Consider the following 13571-nt stretch of genomic DNA (forward strand, 5'->3'; position numbering starts at 1 on the left):
CGGATAAGGCCGAGCAAGAGAAACAAGAGCTCGTCCGGGAGATGGTGGAAGACTCCGCTCAAATCCAGCGCATGACTTGGGAACGACTGTTCCCCAGTGCCGACTTTGCCTCATGGGAAAGAACGTACCGCCAGTGTTCGGAAATATATAATCAACAGATCCTGGCGGCTGCTGAAGAAGAGGCGTTGGACGGTGCGTTGGAGGAGGAAGAGCCGGTTGTGGCGCTTGTGCCACTTGGGGGTAAGGCATCAAAAGAGGGTGCAGCTAAGGCCGAGTCCAGCAAGAAGAGTGCTGACCAGGCGGCAGCTGCTGATACTGAACTGCCCCCTTCTTAAGCTTTAAGTATTTTTTCTTTTCACGGCCTGCGTGCCGTTTGCTTTGTAATTACCCGTCCAGGGGGCCGGGGTTTTGAATATTCTGCTGGTCTTTAATGGCCGGCTCATTTTTAATCAAATTTTTGTTTTGGTTCAAATTTGTCTAAGTATTTTTAATTTGTTCACTACACCGACTGTTGTGTATGGCCGAACGTTAAGACAGGTACAAATAGTAAGTATGCCGCCTATGCCCCTGGACGACTGGTTGTCTGTTTCCAGGATAGATGATCAGTCGGCCATTTATTCAATCGGTATTCGAACTCTATTCAATTTGTCTGACCAAGTAAATAGAATTACCTAGTCGCCAAGGAATTAAGTAAGAAAACAAGCGGCGTGTACCGGTTGTTTCCCTTTATTGCCAATGTTGGCTTTTAACTCGTAATTTGTTAACCTAGCAAGAGTATTGGTTGAGAGCCTTTGTTTATTAAAAACAAGTGGACGACTCATACCTTTTAGGCTCCATACTAAGTTTGCGTGACTATTAAGTTAACATAGGAGTTACTTAGTCTTCGTCACAATCTTGATTGAGTAGTAGAGGTACCAGACGGCGGAGGCCAGCTAGACCCCTTGATTCGCCAATGTTTGTTGGCTATTAACCCAATAGGTTATCCAGTAGGAATAGGGGTTCGAGTGCCCTTGTTTGTTTAAAACAGGCGGACGACTCAAACTTTTTAGATTCCATACCAAATTTGAAGGAGTGACTATGAGTTAACTTTGGAGTTACTCAGTCGCCGTCACTTTTGTTTGAGAAGTAGAGGTACCAGGCGGCGTAGGCCGGCTAGACCCCTTGATTCGCCAATGTTTGTTGGCTATTAACTCAATAGGTACCCCCTGCATTTATCCCAAGTAATACAGGCGGTCATCTGACTCAGATGTCAACTGCTACCACTGGTTTGGTTAGTGATAGAGTTATCCTTGTCTCAAAAACGGCTACGTGGTTGCCCTTGGGGACAGTCGTATAGGTGCCGTGTAATTAGTTTATAGAACAATGTTCCACCCAAAAGGGAGCTGCTCTCTGCGACGAATTTCATCCGGAGGGATGCCGTCGGACGCCTGCTAGGATGTTGGGACAGGTCGTATTAGTTTTGTATATTTGATCAGGTGGCTTGGCGCCTGGTCTGATCATTCGGCTGGTGGCCTTGGTAAGTTCTTGGTGAACGTAGGTGCTAAGTAAAAGAAGGGTAGCCGCCTGTTAGGCACAGGGTCGGCCAGGCCCTAATCTTTTTAGCTAAGTATTGTGAGTAAAATACTCAATGGAGAGTAGCCGACTGTAAAGGAACAGACGGCATGCCCCTCAGAAGATTGAGTTAAAAAACTCAATGGAGAGTAGCCGACTGTAAAGGTACAGACGGCATGCTCCTCGTAATACAAAAATTGAATAGTAAGTGCAAACTTTATTAAGTAGCTCTTTACTTTACATCTTTCAGAAGAAATACTTTTTAAGGTTATCTACATTCCAAGTTCGAGGCAACGGTTGTCCGTCTGGTGTTTCCAGACGGTAGGTACCGTCCCTGACTTCCTCATAGATTCGGTAGGGTCCTTCCCAGTTGGGAGTTAGTTTTCCAGACTCATTAGCCCTACCAACTGCTTCCATCTTTCTAAGTACAAAGTCCCCTACTTTGAGTGGACGCCTGTGTACTTTTTTGTTGTATGATCTAGTCATTCTCAGGCGATAGATCTCATGGCGCAAGACAGCATTGCCCCTCTTTTCAGGAAGTGAGTCTAATGCCAGGCGCATGGCTTCCCAGTTTGCCTCTTCGTCATATAGCATTACTCGAAGAGTCGGCTCGTAGTGTTCTATTGGAAGAACAGCTTCTGCACCATAGGTTAGGAGGAATGGAGTTTCTCCAGTCGCCCCTTTTTCAGTCGTCCTAATGGCCCAGAGAACATGTGGTAGTTCATCCGCCCATAGGCCGCCTGCTCGTTCAATCTTTTTCTTGAGACCGTCTGAGATGATTTTATTAAAGGCTTCTACCTGGCCGTTTGCTTGTGGACGGCCGACAGATGCAAAGTAGTGTGCAATTCCTTGGTCTCCCAACCAGCTTTTGAGAACAGGCGTCTCAAATTGGGGACCATTATCAAAAACCATAGACATGGGAACCCCGAACCGAGTGATGACGTTTTTCCAAATGAATGAAATTACATCTTTCGTCTTGATTCCCTTTACAGCCTCCGCCTCTACCCATTTAGTGAAGTAGTCAACGGCAACAAGTATATACCTTCTGCCGCCTGTAGCAGGCGTATATGGACCCAGAATGTCCATGCCCCACTTAGCAAACGGTAGTGGGCTGTGAATGGTAGTGAGGTCAGTAGCCGGACGGTGAATTAATTTGCCAAACCTTTGGCACTTGTCACATTTTTTCACCATCTCCATTGCATCTGCTTCCAAAGTAGGCCAAAAGTAGCCCTGCCGCCTTGCCCTTTGAGCAAGCATCCTACCACCTATATGGGAAGCACAGAAACCAGAGTGAAGATCATCTAGTATCTCTCGTCCCTTTTCAGGAGTAACACACTTTAAGAAGGGTTGAAGGTACCCCCTCTTGTGAAGTTCTCCCTGTATCATTTCAAAACAGGAGGCTCGTTTTTTCAGTGCTGCCGCCTGTTGAGGATCATCCGGCAGTGTACCGTTTGTCAAATATGCCTTGATTGAATCCATCCAGGTTGAGCTTCTGTCTAGGATTCCAATAGGGTTTTCCTCGATGCTTCTCTTCTCCATTACTTCCCAAAAAACAGTTCGAGGAGTATCGGAGGAGGCGGATGATGCTAATTTCGAAAGTGCATCTGCTTGGTTGTTTTCTGATCTCGGCACTTGGATCAGATGGAAATCCTCAAGGGAGCCGACTGCTTGTCGGACCGCCTGTAAATACTTGATCATGGCCGGATGAGTTGCTTCGTATTCGCCATTGTACTGACTCACTATCAATTGTGAATCAGAACAGGCGTCTATTTTTCTTGCCCCTGCCGCCTTGCACATGCGGATCCCGGCTAATAAAGCTTCATATTCTGCCTCATTGTTTGAAGCCTGAAAACTGAAGCGTAGAGCATACTCGAACCTGTCGCCCTCTGGAGATTGACATACGACGCCTGCTCCACAACCGTTTGAAGTAGAGCTTCCGTCCACATATACCTTCCAGACTTGGTCTGGAACTTGAGAGTCAGGAGGACGAGTCATCTCTACAATAAAGTCAGCAAAGGCTTGCCCCTTCACTGCTTTTCTAGGCTCGAAAGTAACTTCGAGACTCTGCATTTCTATGGCCCATTTGATCATTCGTCCGGACGACTCCATGGTGGTAAGGGGCCGCTTGATTGGTTGGTCGGTATACACGACGACTGCATGTGCCAGAAAGTAGGGCTTCAATTTTTTAACAGCCATGAAGAGTGCAAGACCAAATTTCTCCACTAGGGGATACCTCAACTCGGCATTTTTCAGTACGTGACTGACAAAGTAGACCGGGAGTTGACAGTCGTCCCTTTCAGCAAGGAGCACAGCGCTTAACGCATGATCAGAGACGGCCAGGTACATGTAGAGATTTTCTTTGGGCAAAGGGCTGACCAGCCTCGGCAAGGAATGCAAGTGAACCTTTAATTTCTGGAAGGCGGCCTCAGCATCCGGCCCCCATTCAAACCTTGCCTTTTTCTTAATTGCCTGGAAAAAGTATAGACATTTGTCGCCTGATCGGCTTAGGAATCTCCCCAAGGCCGCCAGACAACCTGTTAACTTCTGAACCTCTCGGACGGTACGAGGCGACTGCATATCAATGACCGCCTGTACCTTCTCAGGGTTCGCCTCTATTCCTCTCTGGTTGATAAGGAATCCGAGAAATTTCCCAGACTCAACTCCAAATACACATTTCTTGGGATTGAGCATGACATGGTGCCGCCTGAGTGTGGCGAAAGTTTCTCGGAGGTCCGTCAGATGATCTTTCTGAAGTTTAGTCTTGACAATCATATCATCAATATATGCCTCGACGTTTCTCCCAATCTGATCAAAGAACACTGTGTTTATCATTCGTTGGAAGGTAGCCGGGGCATTCTTAAGACCAAACGGCATGACCGTGTAACAGTACAATCCCTGATCAGTGACGAAGGCCGTCTTCTCCTGATCTTTCTTCCATAAAGGAATTTGATGAAAACCAGAATAGGCGTCCATAAAACTCATCAAGGCATGGCCGGCTGTTGAGTCGACCAGATTATCAATTTTAGGCAGAGGGTAACTGTCTTTGGGGCACGCCTTGTTTAAGTCTGTGTAGTCTACACACATTCGCCAGGTGCCATTCGGCTTTTTAACAAGCACCACATTTGCAACCCAATCTGGGAAGTAACATTGCCGAATGAACCCTGCATCAAGTAATTTTTTGACTTCGGCGGCTGCCGCCTGACCTCTTTCTTCACCATGGTTCCGCTTCTTTTGCCGTACCGGCTTCTTTTTCGGATCCACAGCGAGTTTGTGTACTGCCAGATCAGAACTAATGCCTGGCATTTCATGGACTTCAAATGCAAAGATGTCCTTGTACTCTTTCAACAGGTTGTGAAAGTCGTCACCAAGGTTTCTCAGAGCAGTCGTCCCAACTTTGACTGTTCGGTCAGGACGGGAGTCGTCTAATATCAGGTCCGCATGCTCACCAGCCGGCTGAGGGCGGAACTCATCCGGCCGCTCCTCTGCCAATGATTGCTATTTTCTTGCTTTTCTTGCGGACTCTGTTTGGGACGCCTTTCTTTTTTTGTCGCCTGTTTCTTGAACAGGCACGCTCTCCTTAACATTGTCAAGGCCTGTTTTTTCTCCACTTGACCCAGTGGCCATAATAGTGGGCTTGACATCCGAGAGATAGCACTCTCGGGCCATCCTCTGATCTCCCCTTAGGGAGCCGACTGTTCCATTATCCCTTTCAAACTTAAGCAGCATAAGTGACGGGATTATAACAGCCTTGGAATTATTCAGGGTTGGTCGACCCAGAATCATGTTGTAGGCCGAGAGTTCCTCTACCACTAGGAACCGGACTACCATGTGTCGTCCTTCCCCTTTTTCGCCCAGGCGAATGGGTAGATCTACTCGTCCCAGTGGGTGGACGACTCCTCCTCCAAACCCTATTAAAGGGTGGGAGGCCGGATGTATGCAGTCCGTCTGATATTTCAGTTTTGACAGACATTTGCTGCTGATGAGATCTGAGGAGCTCCCGGTATCTATGAGGATTCGGCCAACTCTCTGGTTGGCCACTTTACATTCAATAACGAGAGGGTCGTCATGCGGCCCCCTTATTCCTCCTAGATCCTCTTCAGTGATGACAATCTCAGGAAATGTATATTTGGACGGCCGTTCTTGGTGAACGGAATTTACATCTAACCGCCTTATATTATCTTTGTTGCCCCTAATAGTGGGGCCGCCTCCTGAGAAGCCGCCTGCAATGGTGTAGACGACTGCATCATCTGTATCGGAACTGTCGGCCTGTTGATTCTTTTTGGCCGACTGCTTTTTTGAGGAAGTATTCCCCGTAGATTTCTTGACATAAGTGTCAAGATCACCTTGATCAGCCAAGCGGTCTAGGTACCGCATGAGACTGATGCAGTCATTGGTGTGATGACCAACGTCATCATGATAAGCACAGATTTTGTCTTGGTTCCGGTTGCTTGCAGAACCCTTCATGGGGAGCGGCTTCTCAATTGAGAGCCGTCCCTTTATTTCTTTTAGGATAAACTGGTTATCCTTGTTAAACACATACTTCGGGGAGTATGGTTTGAATTCTTTTTTCTTTTTCTGAGTCGGCTGTTTAGAGGAATCAGCCGCCCAGACCTCTTTTCTTTTCTCATCTTTGTTGGACGACTGTTTCTGTCGTCCCTCTCTTTTGTCGAACCTCTTCCCGTCCGACTATTTCATCGTACACAGATCAGTCGCCTGTATATAGGCTTCTGCTTCAATCAAGGCCTCTTGAAGAGTCGCCACCCTTTTTCGAACTAAATCAAATTTAAAGGTAGACCCGTCTTTGAGACCTCTAAAAAAGTCAGTATAAGCTACCTCATCCGGTAACCCTTGAATCTGTATCCTCATCAGGTTGAACCGCCTGATGTAAGAACGAAGCCCCTCCTTCTCGCCCTGCTGAATTGTTCCCAAATCAAGGGTCGTTTTCTTCGCAGGGATGTTCATAGCGAAGTTGGAGGCAAATAAGTAAGCAAGCGTCCTGAAGTTGTTTACACAACCAGTCGGCAGGTTGCCGAACCATTGCTGTGCAATTCCCTTGAGAGTCGCTGGGAAACACTTGCACCAAGTGGGATCATCCAACCCTTGAAGGTACATCAGGTTGGTGAATGCCATCAGATGGTCTTCTGGGTTAGTAGTGCCGTCATAGGCGCCTACTAGAACATTTTTTACTTTGGCCGGCTGAGCGGCTTCAGTAATTTCCTTGGAGAAGGCCGACGGCTGTTCACCAAGTCTAAGCAGCCGTAGCTGCCAGTCCATAGGTTGGACGTTTTTTGCTGCAGGTCCACCAAATGGAGGTGGCTGCATAAAATACTGTTGTTGCGGCACAAATGGTAAGTTTGGTACCGCCTGGGCACTATGAAAGCCGGACTGACGGGAGGTGCCGCCTGACTGACTCTCATGGTACGACTGAGTATGCCTCATCGAGGCATTTCGCAAACTGTCCTGAAAATTTGAAGTAGAAGCCGACTCTGATAATCGATCACTCTTCTTCTGCTCTAGCAGGTGCCGAGCATCTGTGAACGTTTGCTTTGACCCATCCGCCTGAATATGACGAACAGGTTTCCTATTTCCCGTAGGATAACGGAGTTTTGTGAAATCAAGAGCAGGTGGCTCCCGCTTCTTGGATTTAGGATGGGGAGTCGCCTCTCGCCCTTGAACTGGCTTCCTCTTCAGTGAAGTGGAAGGTTTCTTGGCCGACTGCTCTTTGACTGAAGCAGGCGGTTTTTTGTTGATCAACTCTTGAATCTCTCCCTTGAAGTCCCTCATGAAGGTCATGAGTTCGTTCCTTGTGATGGGAGCAGACCCATCAGTCGGCTGTTGCCGAGCAAGCGGTGCGCCTGCTGGCCCGCTTCCTGTTTGAAGATGCTCCCGTTCCCTCCTTTCGGTATGACGGGTACGTCGGGCCCTTAGGGTCCCGTCTGGAGCTGTATGAGTTTCAACTTCAAATTCACTTTCGGTATCATGGTCCGACTGAACTTGAGGGTCGTCTATGGGACGCCTCTCTTCTGGAGTCGGTACAGACTTGGATGCCATCTCTGAAGTACTCTCCCCACAGACGGCGCCAAATGTTTCGGGGTTTTCTGATGTCCTGCGGGAGAGTTACAATTCCGAGACTGGAACCGGACGCCTGTACCTGCAAAATAACGGAGACTCCTGAGAGCTCCGCCTCCAACGGTCAAGTTAGTACCTGATTAAGGAGTAGTTAATACAGAAATTAAAGTAATGAGATCTCTCTAGGTGAGAGTGCTTAGTGTTGGTAATCTGCGTCGTTAGCGAGACTAGCCGGTTGTTAATAACTCTGTTCTTCTCTGCTTGATTTCTTGATTATTCGATCGATGATTAATGAAGATTAATTGAGTATTTATAGCCTTGAGAAGCGTGCAACTCTCTAGGTTTAAGGTAAACCTAGGGCTGTTCGGGCCTCTAGACTGGATTGGGCCTTGATGGCCGGTTTTCCCATTTGGCATGGGTGGACACGTGGCGTGTCTAAAGTGGTCCGTAGAGGACGTATCTGTGATTGACACGTGGCAGGCTCCTGTTGTCCTTCGTGAAGGACACGTGGCGGAACCTGGTTGGTCCACTTGTCAGACGGTGAGTGGTGGATAAAAATCCCCTAATCAACGATGTCTTCCCCTTTTATTTTTGGTAATTTAATTGCTTTGATTTATTATGCTTTGTTTAATTGCTTTGATTAGTTTAGTTTTAATTATGCACGAGTAATTTATTTCTAGGGTTGTGGGGATCCATAAATAATATGAAGGGGTAATTTATTATTGTTGATTGTTAATGCTTTTGTTGATTTCCTATTGATTGATTTAATGCTATGTAATTAGATTAGTGCTGGTTTAATTGTATGAGTTACGCAATATTGATTCGAGATTCCAGAGATGAGAATTGATGTTTAGGCTTAGTTTCAATAGGCAGGTTAATTTATAAATGGTTAAGTCAAGATTCGAGAGATGCGATTTAATACCGGTAGATTGATTCTGTGATCGTAATACGTAGCGAAAGCCCTTTATGATCTGATTAATTGATGCATTGATGGTTGAGTGTTGTGTTTTACCCTGGAATACTATTTATTGGTGAGCCTATACCCTAGGCATTTTATTATTGATTATTCCATTAGTTTAATTATAGTTTGTAGTATAATTCTCACAATTCTTACTTGTTACTTCATAATCTAGATTATATAAATTATTTAGGAATAGGAAGACTTGTTTTCCTGTGGATTCGACCCTACTTCCCTATCTAATTTAGTTATCCTGTCACTCATGCTATGGCTACAAAGGAGGGTCGAGTGTGTTTGACGGATGGCATTATTCTTGAAAATGTTTTATTTGTACCAAAATTAAATTGCAATTTAATATCGGTCTCAAAAATGATTGATGATTCACATTGTTTTGTCCGATTCACTGACTCTTTATGTGCTATACAGGACCAACACTCGGGGAGCCTGATTGGAGTTGGTGAACGGATAGATGGACTCTACTACTTCCTGCGAATTCCTACAGTATGTGCGGTGACGAATCCAGAGGTTTCTACATTTGAGTTGTGGCATCGTAGTATGGGACATCCGTCGGACAGAGTTGTCAAGTTAGTATATGCTATTAGTGCTAGTTCTAGTAGAAAATTTTTGAATAAAGCTTGTGAAATTTGTCCTCAAGCTAAACAATCACGGGATAGTTTCCTTGATAGTGATAGTAGAGCTAGTCGTATTTTTGAAATGATACATTGTGATTTATGGGGTTCGTATAAGACACCTTCTACTTGTGTTTTTGACTATTTTTTATGACTATTCTAGAGGTGTTTGGGTTTATTTGTTGAATGACAAAACTGAAGTTTATTCTTCTTTTTGTTCTTTCTTTGCTATGATAAAATGTCAATTTGATGTCACTGTGAAATGTGTGCGAAGTGATAATGGTACGGAGTTCAAACACATGCTACCCTATTTTAATGAACATGGCATTCTTTTTCAAACTTCTTGTGTTGGTACACCTCAACAGAATGGTCGGGTAGAACGTAAACACCAACATATTCTTAATGTTAGTCGTGCTTTGATGTTCCAGGGCAATTTGTCAATTACTTTTTGGGGAGAATGTGTCCTTAGGGCGGTTTATTTGATTAATCGTACTCCATCCCGCTTGCTAGCTAATAAAACCCCATATGAAATTATTTTCAGCAAATAACCAAATTTCGATGAGTTACGGGTGTTTGGGTGTCTCTGTTTTTCTCATAATAAAAAATCTAAGGGTGACAAGTTTGCTCCTCGAAGTCGAAAGTGTGTGTTTGTGGGCTATCCTCACGATAATAAGGGTTGGAAGTTGTATGACTTAGAAACGGGTGATATTTTTGTCTCTCGGGATGTTAAATTTCATGAAAATGAATTCCCATTTGTGACTAGTGGTGACTCGACACTTTCTCATGTAAGTGTCGAAGGAGAGTCTAATGTTGATGGTGGGATTGACTTTGATTTCTTGGATGATCTTGAGCATGTGCTTGAGGTTGGTGAAACCTCTACTGAGCTGGGTTCACGGGACAGCAGTGACTGCACCTTGCTTGACACCCCTAATCCAAGTCCTAATGCTACCCCTGCTACAACGCCTGCTGCTACCCCTCTAGATGCTGCTGGCAGCCTGGTTCGCGACACCCCTGCGGCGACCAGTGCTGACCGCAGCTCACACGCCGCTGCTACTGCTAGCGGTATGGGCAGCAGCACAGGGGATGATCCGAGCTCTTCTCCTCTTGTTTTGGGACGTGGTCAACGTCCAAGGCATTCTCCGGGCTGGCACCGTAATTATGTGGCACATACTGTTTCTCTCCCCGGTCCATCTATCTCTCAACGTTCATCGTCTCCTCCATGCTCCTCAAGTACTCCTTATCCTTTAGCACATTTTGTGAATTGTGATAAATTTTCTATGCGACACCGTGTATTTATTGCAGTTGTTGACAACGTGGTTGAGCCACGTAATTTCAAGGAGGCTATGCAAGATGTGAGGTGGATAGAGGCGATGCAAAACGAAATATCTGCCTTGGAAAGTAATGGTACATGGGTGATGGAAAAATTACCTTCGGGTAAGAAATCTCTTGGATGCCGATGGGTTTACAAAGTCAAGCTTAACTCGGATGGCTCAGTTAAAAGATTGAAAGCTCGTCTCGTGATTTTTGGTAACCATCAGGTTGAGGGTATCGATTATAACGAGACATTTGCTCCCGTTGCTAAAATGGTTACTATTCGTGCAGTTGTTGCTGTTGCTGCTGTGAAAAATTGGGAATTACACCAAATGGATGTCCACAATGCTTTTCTACATGGCGATCTTGATGAGGAGGTTTATATGAAACCTCCTCCTGGGTTTCATGGCTCTCAATCTGGCATGGTGTGCCGTCTTCAAAAGTCTTTATATGGACTACGGCAAGCACCTCGTTGTTGGTTTTCAAAATTGGCCACCTCTTTGAAAAGGTACGGATTTTCGCAATCGTACTCTTATTACTCTCTCTTTACTCTGAATCATGGGGTTATTCATCTTAGTGTTCTGGTGTATGTTGACGATTTAATAATTTCGGGGAATGATTCTTCTGCAATTTCAACATTCAAAGCATATTTGAGTGACTGTTTTCATGTGAAAGATTTGGGTGTGTTGAAGTATTTCCTTGGTATTCAGGTTGCTCGGAACCCGGAAGGCATATTTTTATGTCAACGGAAATATACTCTTGATATTATTGCAGAGTCTGGTTTGTTAGGGGCACGTCCGGCAGGTACTCCTATTGAGCAAAATCATACTCTGGCTAAATCAGAGACTCCTCTTATTGCAGACCCCGAAAAGTATCGACGTCTTGTGGGACGTTTGATTTATTTGTCTTTCACTAGACCTGATTTGGCTTACACAGTTCATATCTTGTCTCAATTTATGCAACACCCTCGACAAGACCATTGGAAGGTGGCACTTCGTACGGTTCGCTACTTGAAAGGATGTCCGGGTCAAGGAATCCTTTTGAGTTCAGATTGCGATTTACATTTGACAGCTTGGTGTGACTCGGATTGGGCTAGTTGCCCTTTGACAAGACGATCGATTTCTGGCTGGTTGGTGTTTCTTGGTGGTTCCCCTATTTCTTGGAAGACTAAGAAGCAGCATATTGTCTCTAAGTCTTCTGCAGAGGCAAAGTATCGTTCGATGTCTAAAATAACTGATGAGTTAAAATGGCTAAAGGCTCTACTCAACACTTTGGGAGTTTCACATCCGCGTGCGATGAGCTTGTTTTGTGATAGTCAATTTGCGTTATATATTGCGCAAAAAACCGGTCTTCCATGAACGCACTAAGCATATTGAGGTTGATTGTCATTATGTTCGGGACGCTATTCAAGAAGGGGTTATTTGTCCGTCATATGTAAAGACAACGGATCAGTTAGCGAATATTTTCACTAAGGCATTGAGTAAAAACCAATTCTTGTATTTACTTGGCAAGTTGGGTATTTGTGATTTGCATGCTCCAACTTGAGGGGGGGTGTTAGGCCCGTATATAGTGTATAGCTTGTGGTCCAATGTTATAGAGCCCTAATCTCTTTTAGATTGTATATATACCTATTCATACTCTAATAAAATTAGAGAAAAATTAATTCCTGACATCCTCGGATCCTCCAAAAAGTCACAAATGTTGACCATTTCTATCCACTTTCTCAGTCACAAAATCACAATACAATTATCATGAACTAAGTAGCCGTTAACCTCCTTTTCTCACTCCCATCACTTCCCACTCCTCCCACATTTTCCTCACACACAAGTTTTCTCTCTATCTCTCTCCTCATTTCATGTTTTCTCTCTCTAAAAATGGCTGATTTCTCCTTTCTATCAGACACAGATGAATCTGCAGTTGAACAAATTTTAGCAGAAGCAATGGATCACTGTGTTCTTCAACAAGTTGCCGCCATTAATTGTTCTTCTTTCTCTCACTCTGTTCTTCCTTCTAACCTTGAATCTCGTTTCCAAAGGCTCAAAACCTTCCCTTCTTCTTCTGCTTCTTCTTCCAATCCTTCGAAACCTGTGCCAAAACCCCAACTCGGCCCTAACTCAGCCAACGAATTGAAGAACTCAGTGACCGAATTGAAGGATGAAAAACCCATTTCTGATGATTTTGTAAAAACCCCAGAAAAAACCCCAGAAAAGGAAAAGAAATCTGACAGAAAATCTGGTTCTGGGTATTTATCTTCTTCTGGGTCATCGAATTCTTCATCTGGGTACTTGAATTCTCCCAATAACAGGGGAAAACAGGGTGTTAAAAAGGGTAAAGATGGAAACTTTTCATCAGGGTCATCGAATTCCGGGTTGAAAGCTTCAACAAAATCTGTGAAAACGGGTTGTTTTTGGTGTTCTCCGAAACGGGTTTCGAGGAAGAAGAGTGATGGTGGTGGTAGTACTCGAAACAGGGCGTTTGAGTTGGGTGATGATTGGGGAAAACATGATGAAATATTGAGTGATTTGAGGTCATTTTCGGCAAAGAAGCAGAAGAATTTGATGAAGATTGCAAAGAAAGAAGAAGAGAAGATTAATAAAGAAGCAGAAAAGATAGTTAAATGGGCTAAACAAACTTCTGCAAGGTTGGATTTTTCCATCAATGATGATCTTAGTGATGATGACAGTGACTATAGTTTTGGACATCATTGATGTGAGCTTCTCTTTTTTGTTTTTTTTTATAGTCGAGTACCTGATAGGTGAATGTATGAAATCAAATCAAGTTCCACCAAAGTTAGTAAAACATGGCACTATCATACAATAGACTAGTAGCAATACTTAGTAGTTCTATGAATGGTGTACAAATAGTACTTGTTAATTGTTGCACAAAACAAATAGTTCTATGAATGTTGTATAAATAGTACTTTTATGTATAAGAAAATGAGTTGCAATATGTTTAATATTTGATATTATATGTGGTGTGGTGAAGGGATTGTGCAATATAACCAGATTCTTGTACAGGATTAAATTGATTAGCATGGTGAGTCTAATGCGAGT

General features: G+C 44.3%; 1 protein-coding gene across 1 annotated transcript; it reads left to right on the forward strand.

The window, feature by feature from the left end:
* The first annotated feature begins 12006 nt into the window (after positions 1–12006).
* Positions 12007–13467, forward strand: LOC110696537. The gene has a single exon (XM_021873859.1). It carries the CDS (start codon positions 12393–12395, stop codon positions 13224–13226), a length of 834 nt encoding a protein of 277 aa, XP_021729551.1. The 5' UTR covers positions 12007–12392; the 3' UTR covers positions 13227–13467.
* The last annotated feature ends 104 nt before the right edge of the window (positions 13468–13571 follow it).

Source organism: Chenopodium quinoa, unplaced genomic scaffold (assembly GCF_001683475.1).
Source record: "Chenopodium quinoa cultivar QQ74 unplaced genomic scaffold, ASM168347v1, whole genome shotgun sequence".
In the NCBI taxonomy this organism is placed as follows: Eukaryota; Viridiplantae; Streptophyta; class Magnoliopsida; order Caryophyllales; family Amaranthaceae; genus Chenopodium; species Chenopodium quinoa.